Here is a 21827-nt window from a genome sequence, read left to right as displayed (position 1 = left end):
GAAAAATGAATGGGGGATGGAAGTCACTTCATCCGGAAGGAGAGGGGCTTGTGACAATTGGGGGAGGAGTAACAACAGTGGCTGCCGCCTCTGTGATCAGAAGCAGGAATCAGCGAACAGAGCACAGGTGTCTGCTATTTGGAGCACAGGCTCCTTCTTGCCCACCCTGGATCCTGCACACCATGTGCAAGATACTCCAGCGACATGTGTGCAGATGCCTCTCACAGGCTGGGGCTGGGGGATGGGTAGCTGCTCCTGTTGACCAAATATCAACTTTGGAAATTGACCAAAATTAGCTTCAATTTACTCTCCAAGTTTTCCCTTGGACACTAGTGCCCAGGGTACCAAAATAGTTACATCAGACGTGTTCTGCCTAGGTAATTGTTGTCTAGGTGGGGAGACAGGGCCTGGTGCTGCCTACTCGACCGTCTTCCCAGAACCCTTCCCCAATATGTACATTTTTATTATACCACAGGGCCTATCTCATAGTGTCATTATGAGAATTAAACAGTTTATAAGTATAATAAAAGTATCCCAGTGTCTAACATAAAGTAAGTGCTCAGTAAGTATGAGCTGCTAATTATATTAGGGGAAATTAAGGTGTAACTGCTCAGGAATTTGGCTTTTACTCCATAGGCAGTCATACATGAACAGGGAGCTATAATCAGAGCTGTACTTAAGGAAAATTAATGTGCAGTACATGAAGATGAATAGTTAGGAGAGAAAATCTTCTATTTATTAAGCACCTACTATGTGTGCATATGCTTGAAACATTTGTACACATTTTCTCATTTAATCCTCACGAGGGAGCATATTAAATACATTTTATAAATGAAGAATCTGAGAAGTGACTCCTAACATTCTGAGATTTAAACCTAGGTCTGTCTGACTGGAAGAAAGAGGTATTATTTATTGGAATAAGTATTATCAAACACAAAACAAAATAACAAGTGTTGGCAAGGACATGGAGAAATTGAAATGCTTGTGCTTTGCTGGTGGAATATAAAATGGTGTACCACTGTGGAAGACAGTTTGGTAGCTACTCAAAAAGTTTAGCTTAGAATTGCCATTTGATCCAGCAATTCCACTTCTAGGTATACACCCAAAAGAATTGAAAGCAGGAGCTCAAAGAGATACTCGTAAGTCAGTGTTGATGGGGCATGATTCACAATAGCCAGAAGGCGGAAACAACTAGATGTCTGTCAATAGATGAGTGGATAAACAAGATGTAACATATACATACAAGGGACTATTATTTAGCCTTGAAAAGGAATGCAGTTCTGATACATACTACAGCATAGATGAACCTTGAGGGCTTTATGCTAAGTGAAACAAGGCAGACATAAAAGGACAAACACTGTGTGATTCCACTCATATGAAGTACGTAGACCAATTCACAGAGATGGAAAATATAACAAAGTATAATAGAGGTTAAAGAGGCTGGGGACAGGGAGGGACGAGGACTTTTGGGTACAGAGTTTCTGTTTGCGATGATGAAAAATGGATAGTGGTGATGGTTGTACAACATTGTGAATGTACTTAATGCCAGTGAATTGTACACTTAAATATGGTTAAAATGGTAAATTTTATATTGTGTATATTTTACCGCAATAAAAAAGAATATACAAGCCCCAAAGTAATAATAATAGAATATAGTGTTTTCTGAAGCTCCAGATGACTTATAAAAACCTCTAACTTGCAATTTGCCTTGAATATGTCTGCGTTTAAGAGATAGTCCCCTTCCCACCTTCTAGTACTCTAAGACTGAAAGAAGAAACCTAATCCAATAATAGAAATACTGAGTTACTGCAACACAACTCAAATATATACTTAGGACACAAGGACAGCGCTTACTACCTGTTGTTTTGATCTTTTAATTAATAAAGGAAATGGAGGTTGTATGAGATTGGCATCAAAAAGGATAATTTTTACAGTTTTTACAAAGGTGTATACCTGTGTGGCCACCACACTTCATGTTATACTTTGCATATCTGCTTTTCAGATTCATCCGTGTTGTTATATGTTACTTATTGCTTATGCGTTACTTATTCCCGTGTATGGAGAATCTGCAGTTTGTTTATTTCCCTGGTTGATAGATATTTGGGTTATCTCCAGTTTGGCTATTATGACTAAAACTGTTATGAACATTTTAATGCAGTTTTTGAGTGGACATATATTTTCATTTATCTTGGGTAAATACCAAGGAGTGGGCTTTCAAGGTTGTATATTAAGTATGTGTTTAACTTTATAAGACACCGACAAACTATTTTCTAAAGTGGTTGTACTGTTTTATTTTATTTTATTTTATTTTATTTTTGCGGTATGTGGACCTCTCACTGCTGTGGCCTCTCCCGTTGCGGAGCACAGGCTCCGGACGCACAGGCTCAGCGGCCATGGCTCACGGGCCCAGCCGCTCCACAGCATATGGGATCTTCCCAGACCGGGGCACGAACCCATGTCCCCTGCATCGGCAGGCGGACTCCCAACCACTGCGCCACCAGGGGAGCCCGGTTGTACTGTTTTAAATTCCCACCAGCCATGTTTGAGAGTTCCAGTTGCTCTGTAGCCTGTGCAGTATTTGGTCTTACTGATAGTGTTAAATTTCGGCCATTCTCTTGGGTGTGTAGTGGTAGCACATGTGGCTTTACTTTGCCTCCCCTAATGCCTGGTGATGTTGATGATCTTTCCATGTGGTCCCTTCCCATTCTTATGTCTTCTTTGGTAAAGTATCTGTTCAAATCTTTTGTCCCATAAAAAAAAATTGGGCTGTCTTATTAATATATATACACATATTTTAAGTTTTGTTGAGATATAGTTCACATACCATAAAGCCACCCATTTAGAATGTACAATTTTATGGTTTTTGTATATTCACAGTTATGCAAATATCACCACAGTCTAATTTGGAACTTTTGACTGCCCCCAAAAGAAACCCATACCAGTTAGCAGTCAGTATCCATTCTCTCCCCACCCCCAGCCCTAATCTACTTCCTGTCTCTTTAGATTTGCCTATTTTGGATATTTCATATGATGGAATAACAGAATATTTTATCTTTTGTGACTAGCTTCTTTCACTTAGGGTAAGGTCTTCAAGGTCCATCCATGTTGTAGCATGCATCAATACCTCATTCCTTTTTACTATGAAATAATATTCTGTTGTATGGATATACCACATTTATCTGTTCATTAGTTGATTGACGTTAGGACTGTTTCCACTTTCCAGCTATTATAAGTAATGCTACTATGAACATTGTGTACATGTTTTTGTGTAGACACGTTTTCATTTCTCGGGTATATAGATATATGTGTGCAAATATTTTCTCCCTCTTGAAGAAGTCTGTGTCTTCCCTCTTGATTTTCTTGACAGTATCTTTTAGAGAGCAAAATTTTAAAGTTTTCATAAATTTTAATTCATCAATTCTTTTCCTCTATGACTCATTCATCCTTTTTGTATCTTATCTAGGAAATCTTTGCCTAATCGAAGGTCACAAAGAATTTGTTTTCTTCCAAAATATTTATAATTTTAGCTCTTATATTTAAGTATGCAATCCAGTTTGAAACAATTTCTATGTATGGTGTGACATCAGGATCGAGTTCATTTTCCTGCATGTGGATATCCTATCAGCAGTACATTTTATTTTATTTTATTTTATTTATTTTTTTTTTTTATTTTTTTTTTTTCTTTTTGCGGTATGCGGGCCTCTCACTGTTGTGGCCTCTCCCGTTGCAGAGCACAGGCTCCGGATGCGCAGGCCCAGCGGCCATGGCTCACGGGCCCAGCCGCTCCGCGGCATATGGGATCCTCCCAGACCGGGGCACGAACCCGTATCCCCTGCATCGGCAGGCGGACTCTCAACCACTGCGCCACCAGGGAGGCCCCAGCAGTACATTTTAAAAGTTGATCAGTTAACCATTGGATTATCTTGGCACCTATGACAAAAATCAATTGACTATGAAATGTGGATCTCCTCCTAACTCTTAATTCTGTATTCTTGATCGATATGTCCATTCTTATACAACCCTGTATTGTCCATTCAGTACAATCCTGTATTAACTACTGTAGCTTTATAGTAACACTAGAAATCAGGTAGTCTAAGTCCTCCAACTTTATTCTTTTCCAAAATTTTTTTCTTACTTGAAGTCTTTTGCATTTCTTACTTGAAGTCTTTTGCATTTCCATATAAATGTTGAACAAGCCTGTCAGTTTCTACAAGTATGTGGCTGCAATTTTCACTGGAATTGTGTTGAATCAATAGATAAATTTGGGGAGGATAGGGACTTCCCTGGTGGCGCAGTGGTTAAGAATCTGCCTGCCAATGCAGGGGACACAAGTTTGATCCCCGGTCCGGGAAGATCCCACATGCCGCGGAGCAGCTAAGCCCGTAAGCCACAACTACTGAGCCCGTGTGCCACAACTACTGAAACCCACATGCCTAGAGCCCTTGCTCCGCAACAAGAGAAGCCACAACAATGAGAAGCCCATGCACTGCAACGAAGAGTAGCCCCCGCTCGTCGCAACTAGAGAAAAACCACACACAGCAATGAAGACCCAACAGACAAAAATAAATAAATAAATTTGAAAAAAATTTTTAAAAATAGATAAATTTGGGGAGGATTGACACAGCAATGACATTGAATCCTCTGATCAATAAACATGGAATATCTTTTCATTTTCATTGCACCTTTAATTTCTTTCAGCTGGGTTTTGTATGTTTCAGTGCCTAGGTTTTGCCTGTAGTTTGCTAAATTATCCCTAAATATTTCATACATTAAAAAATTAAATTTCCATTTACCCCTACCATAAGAATGATAGATTTTTGCATAATGACCTTACTTATATCCTGTAACCTTGCTCTCATCTTTTCTAGTTGCTTTTTTGTAAATTCTTTTTTTTTTCAACATAGACAACCAAGCTGTCTGCAAATAAAAAGTTTTACTTCTTTTTTTTCCCCAATCTGTATGCCTTTCATTTTTCTTGTCATGTTGCACCTTGTGGGACCTTAATAAAAGGGTGAGAGCAGACATTATTGCCTTGTTAATAATTTTAGGAAGAAAGCGTTTAATTTTTCAAAATTATTAACTATAGGTTTTTTTTTGCATGTGCCATCAGGTTGAAGAAACCCCCTTCTATTCCTAGGTTGCCAAGAACTTGTATGACTTGGTGTCGAATTTAGTCAGATGCTTTTTGTACACCTGTTAAGGTGATATATAGTTTTTCTTTTTGCTCTGTAAATATGATGTAAATATGTAAAAACTATGTAAATTTCTGGTTTACAAGGTGGTTTTTGAATCCAAAAACAACCTTGCAGTCCTGGGATAAATTCCCCTTAGTTGTAATGTTCTTTCCTTTTGATAAACTATTCAAAATGATTTCCTAATATCTTGTCAAGGATTTTTGCATCTACATCCAGGGAGCTATTAGTGTGTAGTTTTTGTTTCTTGTAATATCATTGTCTGGTTTTCCTATCAGGTTAATGCTGCTTCACAGACTAAGGTGGGAAGTGTTTTCCTCTTTTATTTTCTGGATGAGTTTGTGTAGAATTGGTACAATAACTTCTGTAAATTCTTGGTAGAATTCACCAGTGAAGCATCTGGGCTTGGAGTCTTCTTTGTGGGAATATTTTTAACTAGAAATTTCTTTGTGATTGGACTAATCAGGTTATCTGTTTCTCCTTTAGTGAGTTTTGGTATTTTGGACATGACATTGTCATCAAAGTTGTCAAATTCATTGGCATAAAGTTCATAATACTTCCTTTTCATCCTTTTACCCTGTAGAATCTGCAAGAAGATCCTCTCTCTCGTTCTTGGTGATTTGTCTCCTTTCTTTTATTCTTTGATCTATCTGGCTAGAGGTTTATCAATTGTATTAATTTTTTCAAAGAATCAGATACTGATTTCATTGTTTACTCAGTTGTTTTTGTTTTCTATGCCATCGACTTCTGTCTTTTACTACTGCCTCCTTTCTGCTTGGCTTGGGTTTAATTTTATTCTTTTCCTAATTTCTTAAGGCGGAAGCTTAGATGACTGCACCTTCTATTTTTTTCTAATAAAAGTGTTTAATGTTATAAATTTTCTGACATGCACTGCTTTACTGCACACTGCAACTTCTGATGTTGCATTTTCATTTTTACTTTGTTCTTCATAATTTATAATGGTCATAATTTACTTAGAAATGTGTTGTCTAATTTCCAGTAGTTTTGTGGAGGGGGGCGGATTTTCCAGATGTATCTGTTACTGATTTCTAGTTTAATTATTTTGTAGTCGAGAAAAACCACTTTGTTTGCAATTCTTTTGAATTTGAGGGTTGTTTTATGGCCCATAAGATGGTTTCTCTTCATGAATGTCCCATGTGTTGTTGGGAAAAATGTGTATTGTTGAGTGGAATGTATTTGTTCACTAGAACAGAGGAATTCATGCTTTTTTTTAGGTTCAGAAGACAAAGACCATATTGTGGTTGTTCTAATTGATCTTAAGAGATCTGTTCTGAGTTTGCATTTTCACGTTTTCAAGGCTAATTTTACGTTTGCACAGATTTGAAAAACCCTTGCCCTTGCTTTTCTTTTTCACCATATTATAAGATGTATATTGGTCTTGCTGACATTTTCTACTCATGTTACTTAAGGCCAGGATTCAGTTTACATGTAGATGGTGTATGCTACTCTTAAGTGAGATGTGAGGCTGGCTAGTTAAGGGCGTGGCTCTTAGAGTCAGGTGGACCCATGTTCCAGTCTTTATTCTGCTACTTAATACATCTGTGTTCATGGGCACATGGTCTTTCAATCTTGCAAGGCTTTTGTGAAATCAGCTTTGACAACAGCAGTGAAGCACCTGTGCATGGTACAAGTCAGGGACAAATGACACTCTTGCTGTCATGGGACTTGGGGGAGTGATGGGAGGCATTCACACGGTTTCGTTTTCAGCACTTGTCTGATGAACCTGGATCCCTTTCTCAGCCGTTTCTCCGTATGTATCGAGCACCTGCCTTCTTTGAGCTGCTCTTTAGTGATTATAGGACCAGTGTCTCCTCAGAAGGGTTATTTGTTCTTATTTTCTAACCCTATACAATGAATTTGTTTATTGGGTAGCTCTTCTCGGTGACAGAAGCAATGAGGCACCATGCTTATAATGATCGCCCAGGAACGTGAGGCCGTGAGAAGGGGAGGGGTCCCATCAGTTCCTACCAGAGGCCTTGAATGCCTGTGTCATGTACCACTGGGTTAAGCACCAGAAAGACGACACCTAGAAATAAGCTCGCACATCAGAGTAGAAAGGCAATAGGAAAGGTATAGTTTACTATTTGTCTGTTATGTCTAGTGTTTAGTAGGGCCTGAATAAAAAAAATTATTAAATTGCTGAAATCACTGAACATACACAGAAGCAAAAGAGTAGTAAAGAAAGACACAGCTGAGCCCTGTTAACGTGCAAATTATATTCTCGTTCAACCAACGTGGCCGCGTGCCCTTGGGCCGGGCACTCTGCCGGGTGGGCACTGGGGCGGGTGACCCAGCGGCCGCCACGGCCCGTCCTGGTGGGCGGGGTGCGAGCCACAGCAGAAGGGCTGAGGTGAGGAGGCAGGTACAGGGGCTGTGGGAGCCCAGAAGAAAGGCACCTAACCCAGGCCCCCCGAAGGGTGAGAGGCCACGGGATCAGGAGTGAGGGGCGAAGGGTTTCGGGAAGAGGAAGCAAAGCTCCGGGGAGGCCATTCGTTAGTTGTCACCTCTGACCTTCCCAGAAACACCCAGCCGCAGGAAAATCCACGATTTAGTGGGGAATGTCTACACCATTCAGTCTCCCCAGACCCAGCCCAAGATAAACCAAGCGCAGGATGACGGTATAATACCCCCATATATGTCACAGAGTTTTCCAAAGAAAATCTTGATAATGATTAAAAGAATGACAGCACGTGAGTCAGGCTTGTTGATGCATTTTATTGTGAGATGGGGGAGTCTGGTAAAAAACTAGAAAATGACCATGGTGTAACAAGGAACTTAAAAATGAAGAGTCAGATTTGTAACTTACATACATGAATACAGGAACAAATTGGCACAAAATGTTAAACGTTGTTCCCAGCACTGTTTATATAAGGTTGCCCTAGCTTGGCTTATAAGGAAATGAGACTTCATGGTTAGACTAATCTCTTAATAAAACCGCAGAGCATCATGCTGTTAGTCACACAGTGAATTTCAGAATTTAAGAGTTTTTATATTAAAAACTGGGTAAAGGTAAAATGACTTGATTGTAGTTGTAAAACTAATACATTCCCATTTAAATTCTGTTCTACAGTCCAAGGCAAGTATAAATGTTAACATAACACTGTTAAATCAAATCTCAATGCAAGAGAACCAATTGCATCTCTACTTTAAATCTTATCAACTTTCCAAATTTTCATACTAAAATATATTATTGTATTAATACAAACTACAGTATTATACACTACACTGTGTAATAAATAAAGAAATATAAAAATAAGACACATAAATATAAAAGTTTTCTAAAACTAAAAGTACATATGTCAGTTAAGAAGGGTATTAATACTGCCAGGTTTGAAGACATACAGTACAAAAATGTTGCACAGATCTATAAACTAAAAGAAATAAAATAATACTGATAGGTAAGAATCAGCTAATGTTGTTAATAAACTGGGTCCATAATAACTAACATTTGGAAACAATTATGAGCCGAATAACAATGACAGGTCCATGTTTGAAATGCAAGTACATGGATAAAGCAGATTAGAAAATTTCCCTTTCATTTCTGTAGAGAAATTCTGAAAGTCAATTAACGCAAAATGAATACTGAGGAATTATTAAAGGGTGAAATGTCCCAGTGTTTGGCTTCTCTGACAGAGTCAGTGGTTTTGAGTTTTATTTTAGAATTTCGATACAAGAAACAAACCAACAAATGCTAGTTATTGTAGGCCACGCATGAACGGAGGCTGGTCAGCGCCTTGAAACTACTGATAAATGGCACTTAGAGCACACAGGTCTTGCTTAAGGCCAGAGGAGATACGAAGCTTCATATCACACCCTTCATATTTGTTTACCACGCACTCAAACACAATTACGAACACTGATCTGACGACTCTGCTGTCCTCACCAGTATCAACACTGTTAGTCCCTGCAGTCAGAACTCAGCGGCAATCTTTGCAACTCCATTTAAACCACATGAGTAAGAAACTTCAGCTCTTCTATCGGCTGCTTTCTTAAGGCTAACGATACACTTTAAATGAGAAGACGCTCTACTATGACATCTAAGTATTAGAAGTTACTACCTTCTAGGTTGAATTTAGAAATGGTAGTTAGCACGGTTTGGAACTGCATTATACTTCTCCGTGAAGGGAATTTTGTAGTGCAGAAGTTCTCACATTTTAAAAAACATAATAAAATACTGAAGCGGATTTAGCATATGTTTACCAATAAAAAATTATAAAATTTCTCCCAATTGTACAGCTTAAGAATAAACCAACATAAGAGTGATAATACTGATAAAATGAAACAATGCCAGATGCTTTTCTAAGTAATCAGTTTCCTTTAACCTGTTGCATCTTTGCTTTCTGAGTCATTAAGTTTTCTAATCTGCTTCATGTTACAAACTTGTTCCTAACTTTGAAAAATGCATGAAAAATTACTAGGTCTGAGGTTCAGGCACACCCGGATTTTTTTGTGTGTGTGTTTTTTTTTTTTTTTTGGTATTTTGTATTTTTTTAAATTTTTACTTTACACAGTAGTGAACAGAAATCACAGTACACAGGTTACTGTGTTTCCGTGAAAAGCATGTATAATATAGAACAAAATTCATTACCAATTAGAATTTTCTTTCTTTCTAGAAAAACGATCAGGCTTCATTTGTCTTCTCTTGAGACACCTGCCCGCCGCCCTGGCTGACTTTGTGTTCTAAGCTGCGGGCTGGGCTTCCAGCCCCTGTGCCCTCCCTCGCACCTTCGGAGCTCGCTCCCTCCTCCCCCTCGTGCCCCTCCCCCTCCTCCCCCTCCCCCGCCTGCGGTCCTCCACTTTCCTTTTCCTCCTGCAGGTCCTCCGTCTCCCTCTCCTCCTCCTCCTCCTCCTCCTCCTTGTCACTGTCCTCATCCTCCTCCCGCGTGGAGCTCTCCCTCTCGTCTGAGTCGCCCTGCGAGGGGGAGGCGTGGGCCCCCGCGTGGTGTGCGGACGGGCCCCCCGGGCCCGCAGCCCCCGGCTCGGGCCCCTCGGCCTCCCTCTTGCAGTAGGAGTAGCGGTGGTTCATGTGCTGGGAATAGGAGCCCGAGTGGGAGAAGCGCTTCCCGCACTTGTCACACTGGTAGGGCTTCTCCCCGGAATGCAAGCGCGTGTGCTCGATCAGGTGATGCTTGTGTTTAAACGCCTTTTTGCAGATGCCGCACTCGTGAGGTCTTTTACCTGAAAATAAGGGTACAGCTATGAAATAAGACGGCATTCAGCCGACAGCCTTCGGGGCACTTCAGGTTATGGCAACGGTTATAAATTTGTTTTTCCAAAACTGCCAGGTTCATGAGCGTACATACCTGTGTGTTCGTATTTATGTCTCAACAACGAGCTACTCTTCTGGAATATCTTATCACACAAATCACAAGCATACATTCCATTTTCTGTCTTTCGCATTTTCTTTTTGGGTGGCGTGGAATCAGAGTCATTCTGATCTTCTACATTTGATACTCCTTCTGAGCTAGTGTCTTGCCTTTCATCCTAAAGGAGAAAACGAAGTGGGACAATTTCATTTAAAATTACAAGATAAACGAGAGACATAAATAAAAGCACAGATTAAAGAACCACTGTGATTTACACTTTCAACAACTTGACCAAAGCAGGCTCCAAGGGGAGGGCCAGGTGACAGGTGGGGCTGACACAGACAAAAGGCAGGGGCGCTACAGCCACAACCGCAGCGAACCCAGGGCCAGCTGGCACCGAGAAGAAAGGACACGAAAAAGAAACAATACAAAACGCAGTACTAACGCCGTCCACCTAGTTCCATGTGAATCATTAACGTATGAGAAATTGGCAGAAAGGTTTAACTTACGAGTTTGCTAAACAATCACAGATTTCTGACTGCATCCCTTACCTTCACTTTTTTCATTCTGGGTTTCACTAAGCAAAAATTAAGATTCTGTTTTGTAAAAGTGGTCTTTAAATTGTATCTTCCAGAATCTTAGAGTTTCATGAACTGAACTCCATTGTCTCCCTATCACTTTTCTAAGGAGCAAGATGGAAAAACAATGTAGGAGGGTCTACATTTTCAAACAAGAACACTTGCCAGACAATGAACCTTTAGAGTTTCGGGTTAGGGATAGGGTTGGGGAGGACACTTGGGCCTCCTGTTGGTAAAACACTTCTCAGGGAGTATGTAGTGGGATTGGGCCCCTAAGGTCCTGCGTCTTTTCTGAAGTCTTCCGTTCTAAACTCACAAATTTTCTACAGGTTCGGAGGTTTCCCACGTTTCCCACGGCTTTGTGAGGCGGGAGAAGTGCCGACATTTTTCTGGCATTTGTGAGCTGCTAACGGTGCCAAAGGGGCTCTACTTTCAACGTTATGTGACCTAGTTGGACGATTAACTGAAACGTTTGTGGTTCCCTGTTTATTATTCAAAGGTGTGAAGAGTGTTTTATACACCCAAAATGTAGACTTAGAAATTTAGCCACGTGAAAACGTTTTCAAGAGTTACCACAATTATGGGAAGCCCATTGGTAGCAATAGTTAAGGAGAAAAAAGCAGCAGAACACACTTGAACAGGATACTGTAATTATTTTAGCTGAACCTACTTATAGCAAATATTTGGAAAAAAGATTGAATCAAATGAGTACTAGAGATAAATTTAATCAGAAATTGATGGAAAAAAATGGAGAGACATCAAGGTCAGTGACATAGAAAAAGCCCGGACAGTGAGACACACAACAATCACACAAAATGGTTCTATCAAAACTGTCATGGATTTGGGGGGAGTTAAAGAGGAAAATGCAAACATAGATTCACAAGTATATTTCCTCATATATCATTATGATTGAACACTATTTAGTTTACAGCTTATAAAATCATGAGTAAATGCACTAGATGAATTCTTTATATACTTAATTTCTGTTTAATTAAAGGTTTTTTATAAACAGAGGTGTTAACACATAAAAAGTGAAAGCTAAGTTTGCCCGGTGTGAAATGTCTGTGAACAAATTCTCATTTACTAATGATCATAATCAACACAGAAAGTTACGAATTTTGGGAATCTAACTATAAAAACAGAAGTCTGATCAGTGAGCATTCCAGTTTTACTTTCCTCTTCTGTCTCTAGTTTCAAACAGTCAATATTTAACTGAGATTCATCCACCCTTTTCTCAGCAGAATAACAAAACTGCCATTGAAAAGTACTAAGGCACACATTCAACTATTTCCTTTCGAAAATGACAGCTTAACAAGCTGCTTGGCTCTCTCGTGACTGATTTTTATTAGAAAAATTCACTGAAATAAGTCAAATGAGCACTTGACCAATAGGTCGAGGGTGCGAGCATTCTTTACCTGATTCCCGTTGGACTGGGTCACCTTCAGGGATGCTTCCTGGACCGCGGGGCTGACTGCAGTCGAGTATGTGTACGCAACCTGGGGGATCAGGATGGTCTGTTTGTTGGCCGCCAGCGCTCGCAAGCACGGAACGCTGTTCTGGTCGGCGATGGCCACAATCGTGGGTAACTGGGCAGTGACTGTAGGTATAGCAATATTTATGGGGTTGGCACTTGGTGGGATTACATTTACAACTGGTTCTGAGTCTGTGACACAACTGTCCTTTTGTGGCTCCTTTTTTGCACAAGACAAGTTCAAGGGTTCTTCCTGGACAGAATAAACACTGTTCTGGTAAACACTAGTGATAGTTGACCTTTCCAATAACTCTCCCTGTTGCTTTGGTAGTGAAAGATCAAGAGGTTCGACTTGGGGCTCTTCCTGTGCCCCTTCTGCCGGGTACGAGTAACCCTGTGCGTTTCCGGAGGAGGAGAGGTTGAGGGGGGATGGGGATGATGCGCTGCTTCTGGAACCATTGACCGCTGAGCCCACCGGTAGGACGGGGGAGCTAGTTATCTTCAGAGGACTCTGGAGATTCCTTGTGCCGTCCTGGGATTCATCTGCGTTTGTGGGTTGAGGCTCATCATCGCTCTTTGCAGGGATGTTGGCTTTGCCTGGCTCGGGAGAAGATGCTTCAGAAGACTGCACTGAAGTCTGTCCCGTCTGCATCTTTTCAAACCACTTTTTCACTACATCCGGCGGTAGGTTCACGGAGTCAGCAATTTTTGAGAGCTCTTCTGCACTTGGCTGTGCGTTCAAAGCATAATATGCTTTCAGAAGAGACAGGAGGTTCTTTAAAGGTGGCTGACTGGGAGACAGACTGCCATCTCCGGACCCCGAGGGAGCGGAGGCCTCGGGCTTGGCGACTTCTGGTGAGGGGGGCAGATGGGGCTGGGCGGGCTGCTTCAGGTCATAGTGCTTGAGCTCCGGAAGCGCGCTGATGTCCCCTGGACAGTCGTCACACAGGAGGCAAGTGCTGTCACTCCCTCCTCCTTCAAAGCTTTTGTCCTTCTCAGATTTAACAGTAAGATCTTCTGGTAACTTTTCACTTTTGCAACTGTTGGTGGGGACTGGATTTTCTTTTTTTAAATTCTGAGGAACAACTTGAAGTTGGCTAGGTTGTTCAAGACTGTAGTTAATGATGATTTTGGTTGTTCCATCTTGATCAACCAGAGGAAGACTGATGGCTGAAATAACAGAATGGCCGCCTTGCTGGATGGATGAAGCGCTGATTGTTTCTTGTTCTTTGGATGCAAGATTGGCTTGATTATTCTCCAAAACTTGCCTGATTACATTACCATCTACTGCCACTTTAAGTACATTCTGAATATCACTTAAATTGATACTGATGGGGGATACCAGCCCCACCGTTGGCAGAACAACGGCTTGCACCACACCCTGAGGAGCACTGGTTGCCTGTAAGGGGCCACCACCACTGAAAACCCCATTCTGTAAAGGGGTTGAACAGTTGATTCCTGAAGCAACCACTATGGGCTTGAACTCATAATCCACAGGCTCAGTTTTGATTTGGTTTACGGAAAGTTGTTCTTGGAAGGGCTTATTCTCTATCTTCTGCCGTATCTGTGGTCGCGTGGGACTGCCTGGTGATGCCGAGAGAGATGGTGAGGGACACTGCGAGGTCTTGAGCCCTGTTCGTGGTCGCCCGTTCACAGGCATCAGGCTGATACATTTCTTGCTGCTTATGTGTGAGCTATAGGAACCGGAATGGGAAAAACGTTTCTTGCAGTTTGGGCATTCATATGGCTTCTCTCCTAAACAACAACAAAAAATTACATTCATTACATTACATTATAAAAAATTACAAATTTTTACGTATCCATGTTTTCCCTAAAACAAGCAGTTTTAAAATTTAAAAAGGGGTTACCATGTATGTTTGTAATATAATTTTATTTAGAATCATCACTTTACGTTCAAAACCTATGTAAATGTCATAAACACCAGTAAAACGTGAGTCTGAACTACATGCTAACCAATAAAAGAACCTTCTCAGCATATGTGTCCAACATTTCTGCAAACTTTTAAAAGTTCAAATCATTCTCAAATACCAAAAAATTATATCCTACTCTTTCAAGTAATTTGTTTCTTACTCTGTTTCACCAATTTATGTAATTTTCTATATTTTGTTCTACTTAACCATCTGTAGGAGAAATTAATATTAGAGGAAAGAAAAGTAAATCTCCCATAAGGCTTAACATGTATGAACATCTCGCCTTAACTGTATGAGTCATGAATATCTATCCTTCCCATATCCACAGGTTTCCTCGAAAAGATCTTTTTCAATGGGAAGAAAACTTTAAATACAAGGTATTGTTATAAGCCTTGGCTTATTAAACTGGGATGTATGTACTTCTGGATATATCAGGCAATGTTTTACTGGGTATGAAAAGCATCTTACAGTTTCAATTTTAGTGATAGTGGTTATGGTAATTTAAAACATTTAAATATTAAGACACAGATTAGACTGTGTTGCACAAATGCAACGTTTCTGTGAAGTGTTAGGAAACAAACCGAAGATGCTTCCTGCTTACAGAGGCCTTTACGTTGCTTCCCTAAACCTTCCAGGGCACAAGGCATGTATGCTTCTTGGCCACTAGGGATACTTGGACAGAAAATTTTGAGAAGCACCAAGCTACATGAAATATTTACATACAAGCTATTTCCTTTTTCCTTTTGCTTTTACTTATAGTTCATCATTTATAATTTAAAGGTTACTGATGCCCATTTTCAGGGAGGTAGCAAACTCCAGGTGTTGTGGGCCGTTGACCTGCACCTGCTACAGTGCAGCTCAGCAGCTCACAGAGATGCTCTTTAAACCTTCTTAGATGAATGAATGGCTATGAAACTTATGAAATGTGACGATGCTGATTATCTACTCAGTAGCAAAATTAAGGCTCTTTATCACCACCCCTTTTTTTGATGTTTATAGCCACTTTTTTTTAAAATTGATGTATAGTTGATTTGCAATGTTGTGTTAGTTTCTGGTATATTCAGCTTTATTCTTTTTTTTTGAATTTTTGAATTTTATTTATTTTTTATACAGCAGGTTCTTATTAGGTATCTGTTTTGTACATACTAGTGTATACATGTCAATCCCAATCACCCAGTTCATCCCACCCCCCCCAACACGTTCCCCCTTTCTTTTTAATAATTAAAAGGAAAAGCAGCAAGAAAGTCAGTGTAAGCTCTGCTAGTAATATAGCTTCAGTGTTGTAAACTTTAAAACAAGTGCATTATATTTTCACAGAAATTTTTCTTTTGCTTTAAAAAAATTTTTTTTACAACTTTATTGGAGTATAATTGCTTCACAATGGTGTGTTAGTTTCTGCTGCATAACAAAGTGAATCAGTTATACGTATACATATGTTCCCATATCTCCTCCCTCTTGCGTCTCCCTCCCTCCCACCTTCCCTCTCCCACCCCTCCAGGCGGTCACAAAGCACCGAGCTGATCTCCCTGTGCCATGCGGCTGCTTCCCACTAGCTATCTACCTTACGTTTGGTAGTGTATATATGTCCATGCCTCTCTCTCACTTTGTCACAGCGTACCCTTCCCCGTCCCCATATCCTCAAGTCCATTCTCAAGTAGGTCTGTGTCTTTATTCCTGTTTTACCCCAGGTTCTTCATGACATTTTTTTTTTCTTAAATTCCATATATATATGTTAGCATATGGTATTTGTTTTTCTCTTTCTGACTTAACTTCACTCTGTATGACAGACTCTAGGTCTAGCCACCTCATTACAAATAGCTCAATTTTGTTTCTTTTTATGGCTGAGTAATATTCCATTGTATATATGTGCCACATCTTCTTTATCCATTCATCCGATGATGGACACTTAGGTTGTTTCCATCTCTGGGCTATTGTAAATAGAGCTGCAGTGAACATTTTGGTACATGACTCTTTTTGAATTATGGTTTTCTCAGGGTATATGCCCAGTAGTGGGATTGCTGGGTCATATGGTAGTTCTATTTTTAGTTTTTTAAGGAACCTCCATACTGTTCTCCATAGTGGCTGTACCAATTCACATTCCCAGCAGCAGTGTAAGAGTGTTCCCTTTTCTCCACACCCTCTCTAGCATTTATTGTTTCTAGATTTTTTGATGATGGCCGTTCTGACTGGTGTGAGATGATATCTCATTGTAGTTTTGATTTGCATTTCTCTACTGATTAATGATGTTGAGCATTCTTTCATGTGTTTGTTGGCAGTCTGTATATCTTCTTTGGAGAAATGTCTATTTAGGTCTTCTGCCCATTTTTGGATTGGGTTGTTTGTTTTTTTGTTATTGAGCTGCATGAGCTGCTTATAAATTTTGGAGATTAATCCTTTGTCAGCTGCTTCATTTGCAAATATTTTCTCCCATTCTGAGGGTCGTCTTTTGGTCTTGTTTATGGTTTCCTTTGCTGTGCAAAAGCTTTGAAGTTTCATTAGGTCCCATTTGTTTGTTTTTATTTCCATTTCTCTAGGAGGTGGGTCAAAAAGGATCTTGATGTGATTTGTGTCATATAGTGTTCTGCCTATGTTTTCCCCTAAGAGTTTGATAGTTTCTGGCCTTACATTTAGGTCTTTAATCCATTTTGAGCTTATTTTTCTGTATGGTGTTAGGGAGTGATCTAATCTCATACTTTTACATGTCCCTGTCCAGTTTTCCCAGCACCACTTATTGAAGAGGCTGTCCTTTCTCCACTGTACATTCCTGCCTCCTTTATCAAAGATAAGGTGACCATATGTGTGTGGGTTTATCTCTGGGCTTTCTATCCTGTTCCATTGATCTATATTTCTGTTTTTGTGCCAGTAGCATAGTGTCTTGATTACTGTAGCTTTGTAGTATAGTCTGAAGTCAGGGAGCCTGATTCCTCCAGCTCTGTTTTTCGTTCTCAATATTGCTTTGGCTATTTGGGGTCTTTTGTGTTTCCATACAAATTGTGAATTTTTTTGTTCTAGTTCTGTGAAAAATGCCAGTGGTAGTTTGATAGGGATTGCATTGAATCTGTAGATTGCTTTGGGTAGTAGAGTCATTTTCACAATGTTGATTCTTCCAATCCAAGAACATGGTATATCTCTCCATCTATTTGTATCATTTTTAATTTCTTTCATCAGTGTCTTATAATTTTCTGCATACAGGTCTTTTGTCTCCTTAGGTAGGTTTATTCCTAGATATTTTATTCTTTTTGTTGCAATGGTAAATGGGAGTGTTTTCTTGATTTCACTTCCAAATTTTTTATCATTAGTGTATAGGAATGCCAGAGATTTCTGTGCATTAATTTTGTATCCTGCTACTTTACCAAATTCATTGATTAGCTCTAGTAGTTTTCTGGTGGCATCTTTAGGATTCTCTATGTATAGTATCATGTCATCTGCAAACAGTGACAGCTTTACTTCTTCTTATCCAATTTGGATTCCTTTTATTTCTTTTTCTTCTCTGATGGCTGTGGCTAAAACTTCCAAAACTATGTTGAATAAGAGTGGTGAGAGTGGGCAGCCTTGTCTTGTTCCTGATCTTAGTGGAAATGGTTTCAGTTTTTCACCATTGAGGACAGTGTTGTCTGTGGGTTTGTCATATATGTGGCCTTTATTATGTTGAGGAAAGTTCCCTCTATGCCTACTTTCTGCAGGGTTTTTATCATAAATGGGTGTTGACTTTTGTCGAAAGCTTTCTCTGCATCTATTGAGATGATCATATGGTTTTTCTCCTTCAATCTGTTAATGTGGTGTATCACATTGATTGATTTGCGTATACTGAAGAATCCTTGCATTCCTGGAATAAACCCCACTTGGTCATGGTGTATGATCCTTTTAATGTGCTGTTGGATTCTGTTTGCTAGTATTTTGTTGAGGATTTTTGCATCAATGTTCATAAGTGATATTGGCCTGTAGTTTTCTTTCTTTGTGACAACCTTGTCTGGTTTTGGTATCACGGTGATGGTGGCCTCGTAGAATGAGTTTGGGAGCGTTCCTCCCTCTGCTATATTTTGGAAGAGTTTTGAGAAGGATAGGTGTTAGCTCTTCTCTAAATGTTTGATAGAATTTGCCTGTGAAGCCATCTTGTCCTGGGCTTTTGTTTGTTGGAAGATTTTTAATCACAGTTTCAATTTCAGTGCTTCTGATTGGTCTGTTCATATTTCTTCCTCATTCAGTCTTGGCAGATTGTGCATTTCTAAGAATTTGTCCATTTCTTCCAGGTTGTCCATTTTATTGGCATAGAGTTGCTTGTAGTAATCTCTCATGATCTTTTGTATTTCTGCAGTATCAGTTGTTACTTCTCCTTTTTCATTTCTAAGTCTATAGGTTTGAGTCGTCTCCCTTTTTTTCTTGATGAGTCTGGCTAATGGTTTATCAATTTTGTTTATCTTCTCATCCAGCTTTTAGTTTTATTGATCTTTGCTATCATTTCCTTCATTTCTTTTTCATTTATTTCTGATCTGATTTTTATGATTTCTTTCCTTCTGCTAACTTTGGGGTGTTTTTGTTCTTCTTTCTCTAATTGCTTTAGGTGCAAGGTCAGGTTGTTTATTCGAGATGTTTCCTGTTTCTTAAGGTGGGATTGTATTGCTATAAACTTCCCTCTTAGAACTGCTTTTGCTGCATCCCATAGGTTTTGGGTCATCGTGTCTCCATTGTCATTTGTTTCTAGGTATTTTTTTATTTCCTCTTTGATTTCTTCAGTGATCACTTCGTTATTAAGTAGTGTATTGTTTAGCCTCCATGTGTTTGTATTTTTTACAGATATTTTCCTGTAATTGATAGCTAGCCTCATAGCATTGTGGTCGGAAAAGATACTTGATACAATTTCAATTTTCTTAAATTTACCAAGGCTTGATTTGTGACCCAAGATATGATCTATCCTGGAGTATGTTCCAGGTGCTCCTATGTTGGCTGCATAAATATTTACAATTGTTATATCTTCTTCTTGGATTGATCCCTTGATCATTATGTAGTGTCCTTCTTTGTCTCTTGTAATATCTTTATCTTAAAGTCTGTTTTGTCTGATATGACAATTGCTACTCCAGCTTTCTTTTGGTTTGCATTTGCATGGAATATCTTTTTCCATCCCCTTACTTTCAGTCTGTATGTGTCTCTAGGTCTGAAGTGGGTCTCCTGTAGACAGCATATATGGGTCTTGTTTTGGGATCCATTCAGCCAATCTGTGTCTTTTGCTGGGAGCATTTAGTCCATTTACATTTAAGGTAATTATCGATATATATGTTCCTATTCCCATTTTCTTAATTGTTTTGGGTTCGTTATTATAGGTCTTTTCCTTCTGTTGTGTTTCTTGCCTAGAGAGGTTCCTTTAGCATTTGTTGTAAAGCTGGTTTGGTGGTGCTGAATTCTGTTAGCTTTTTCTTGTCTGTGAAGGTTTTAATTTCTCCATCCAATCTGAATGAGATCCTTGCTGGGTAGAGTAATCTTGGTTTTAGTTTTTTCTCCTTCATCACTTTAAATATGTCCTGCCAGCCCCTTCTGGCTTGCAGAGTTTCTGCTGAAAGATCAGCTGTTAACCTCATGGGGATTCCCTTGTGTGTTATTTGTTGTGTTTTTCCCTTGCTGCTTTTAATATGTTTTCTTTGTATTTAATTTTTGACAGTTTGATTAATATGTGTCTTGGCGTATTTCTCCTTGGATTTATCCTGTATGGGACTCTCTGTGCCCCCTGGACTTGACTATTTCCTTTCCCATATTAGGGAAGTTTTTAACTATTATCTCTTCAAATATTTTCTCAGTCCCTTTCTTTTTCTCTTCTTCTTCTGGAACCCCTATAATTCGAATGTTGGTGCGTTTAATGTTGTCCCAGAGGTCTCTGAGACTGTCCTCAGTTCTTTTCATTCTTTTTTCTCTATTCTGCTCTGCAGTAGTTATTTCCACTATTTTATCTTCCACCTCACTTATCCGTTCTTCTGCCTCAGTTATTGTGCTATTGATCCCATCTAGAGTATTTTTAATTTCATTTATTGTGTTGTTCATCGTTGCTTGTTTCATCTTTAGTTCTTCTAGGTCCTTGTTAAATGTTTCTTGCATTTTCTCTATTCTATTTCCAAGATTTTGGATCATCTTTACTATCATTATTCTGAATTCTTTTTCAGGGAGACTGCCTATTTCCTCTTCATTTGTTAGGTCTGGTGGGTTTTCATCTTGCTCCTTCATCTGCTGTGTGTTTTTCTGTCTTCTCATTTTGCTTCTCTTACTGTGTTTGGGGGTCTCCTTTTTGCAGGCTGCAGGTTCGTAGTTCCCGTCGTTTTTGGTGTCTGTCCCCAGTGGCTAAAGTTGGTTCAGTGGGTTGTGTAGGCTTCCTGGTGGAGGGTGCCTGTGTTCTGGTGGATGAGGCTGGATCTTGTCTTTCTGGTGGGCAGGTCCACGTCTAGTGGTGTGTTTTGGGGTGTCTGTGGACTTATTATGATTTTAGGCAGCCTCTCTGCTAATGGGTGGGGTTGTGTTCCTGTCTTGCTAGTTGTTTGGCATAGGGAGTCCAGCACTGTAGCTTGCTGGTCATTGAGATAAGCTGGGTGTTGGTGTTGAGATGGAGATCTCTGGGAGATTTTCGCCGTTGGATATTATGTGGAGCTGGGAGGTCTCTTGTGGACCAGTGTCCTGAAGTTGGCTCTCCCACCTCAGAGGCCCAGCACTGACTCCTGGCTGCAGCACCAAGAGGCTTTCATCCACACGGCTTTTGTCTTGGTTCTTCCAAACAATGCTTTTGTTCAGTGCTTGAAGACTCCAAGAAGGCTCTGAACTAGGGAGAGTTGGTGGCTCCTTCTTTACAGAGAACTCGCCTGCCCTCAGAGAATGCTGCCCACAGAGATTTCTATCTAAGAAATCAGAACTGGAAGGAATCTAATAAGCTCTCTATATAGCCTCTTTCTCAATGAAGAGTTCATTTTATATCATCCTTGACACTGGCTTTACCTCCTTTATTAAAAGGAGTCTACTGCCGCTGGACAGCTCTGTGCAAGACAGTCTAGTCTGGCTCTGCTGAGGACCATGGATCTGGGTTCAGATTCTGGCTCTGTCACAGGCTATTTTCTTAACCTTTTTAAGCCTCAGTGTTTTGGTGCATAAATAAATGTAGATACATCCTCACTGGATTGTTGTAGCAGTTATATGAGATTATATAGCAAAACTCAGTGTGCTCTCAAGAAATGTTAGTGATTCCTTACAAAGGCAATGATCAGAGGCTCAGTACTAAGCCAAAGTCAGCTTGTTAGAATGCCTACTTCCTTGTACTAGTTTGCTTCCGATGCCACACAGAATTGGTTTAACTTTTC

At 39.8% G+C, this 21827-nt stretch overlaps 1 protein-coding gene across 1 annotated transcript in view; it reads right to left on the bottom strand.

Moving 5' to 3' along the window:
- Window positions 1-7908: 7908 nt before the first annotated feature.
- Window positions 7909-21827, bottom strand: part of ZEB1 (zinc finger E-box binding homeobox 1) — a 202061-nt gene continuing 188142 nt past the window's right edge. The window contains exons 7-9 of the mRNA XM_082619971.1: window positions 12513-14323; window positions 10517-10697; window positions 7909-10391 (exon numbers count right to left, since the gene is read on the bottom strand). Coding sequence (XP_082476097.1) covers window positions 9835-10391; window positions 10517-10697; window positions 12513-14323 — 2549 coding nt within the window. The 3' untranslated portion in view covers window positions 7909-9834. The remainder of the gene's footprint in view (window positions 10392-10516; window positions 10698-12512; window positions 14324-21827) is intronic.

Source organism: Mesoplodon mirus, assembly GCF_964341445.2.
Source record: "Mesoplodon mirus genome assembly, chromosome: 4".
NCBI classification, from domain to species: domain Eukaryota; kingdom Metazoa; phylum Chordata; class Mammalia; order Artiodactyla; family Ziphiidae; genus Mesoplodon; species Mesoplodon mirus.
Note: the sequence above shows the minus strand (reverse complement) of the source record. Positions and strands in the feature narration are given on the sequence as shown.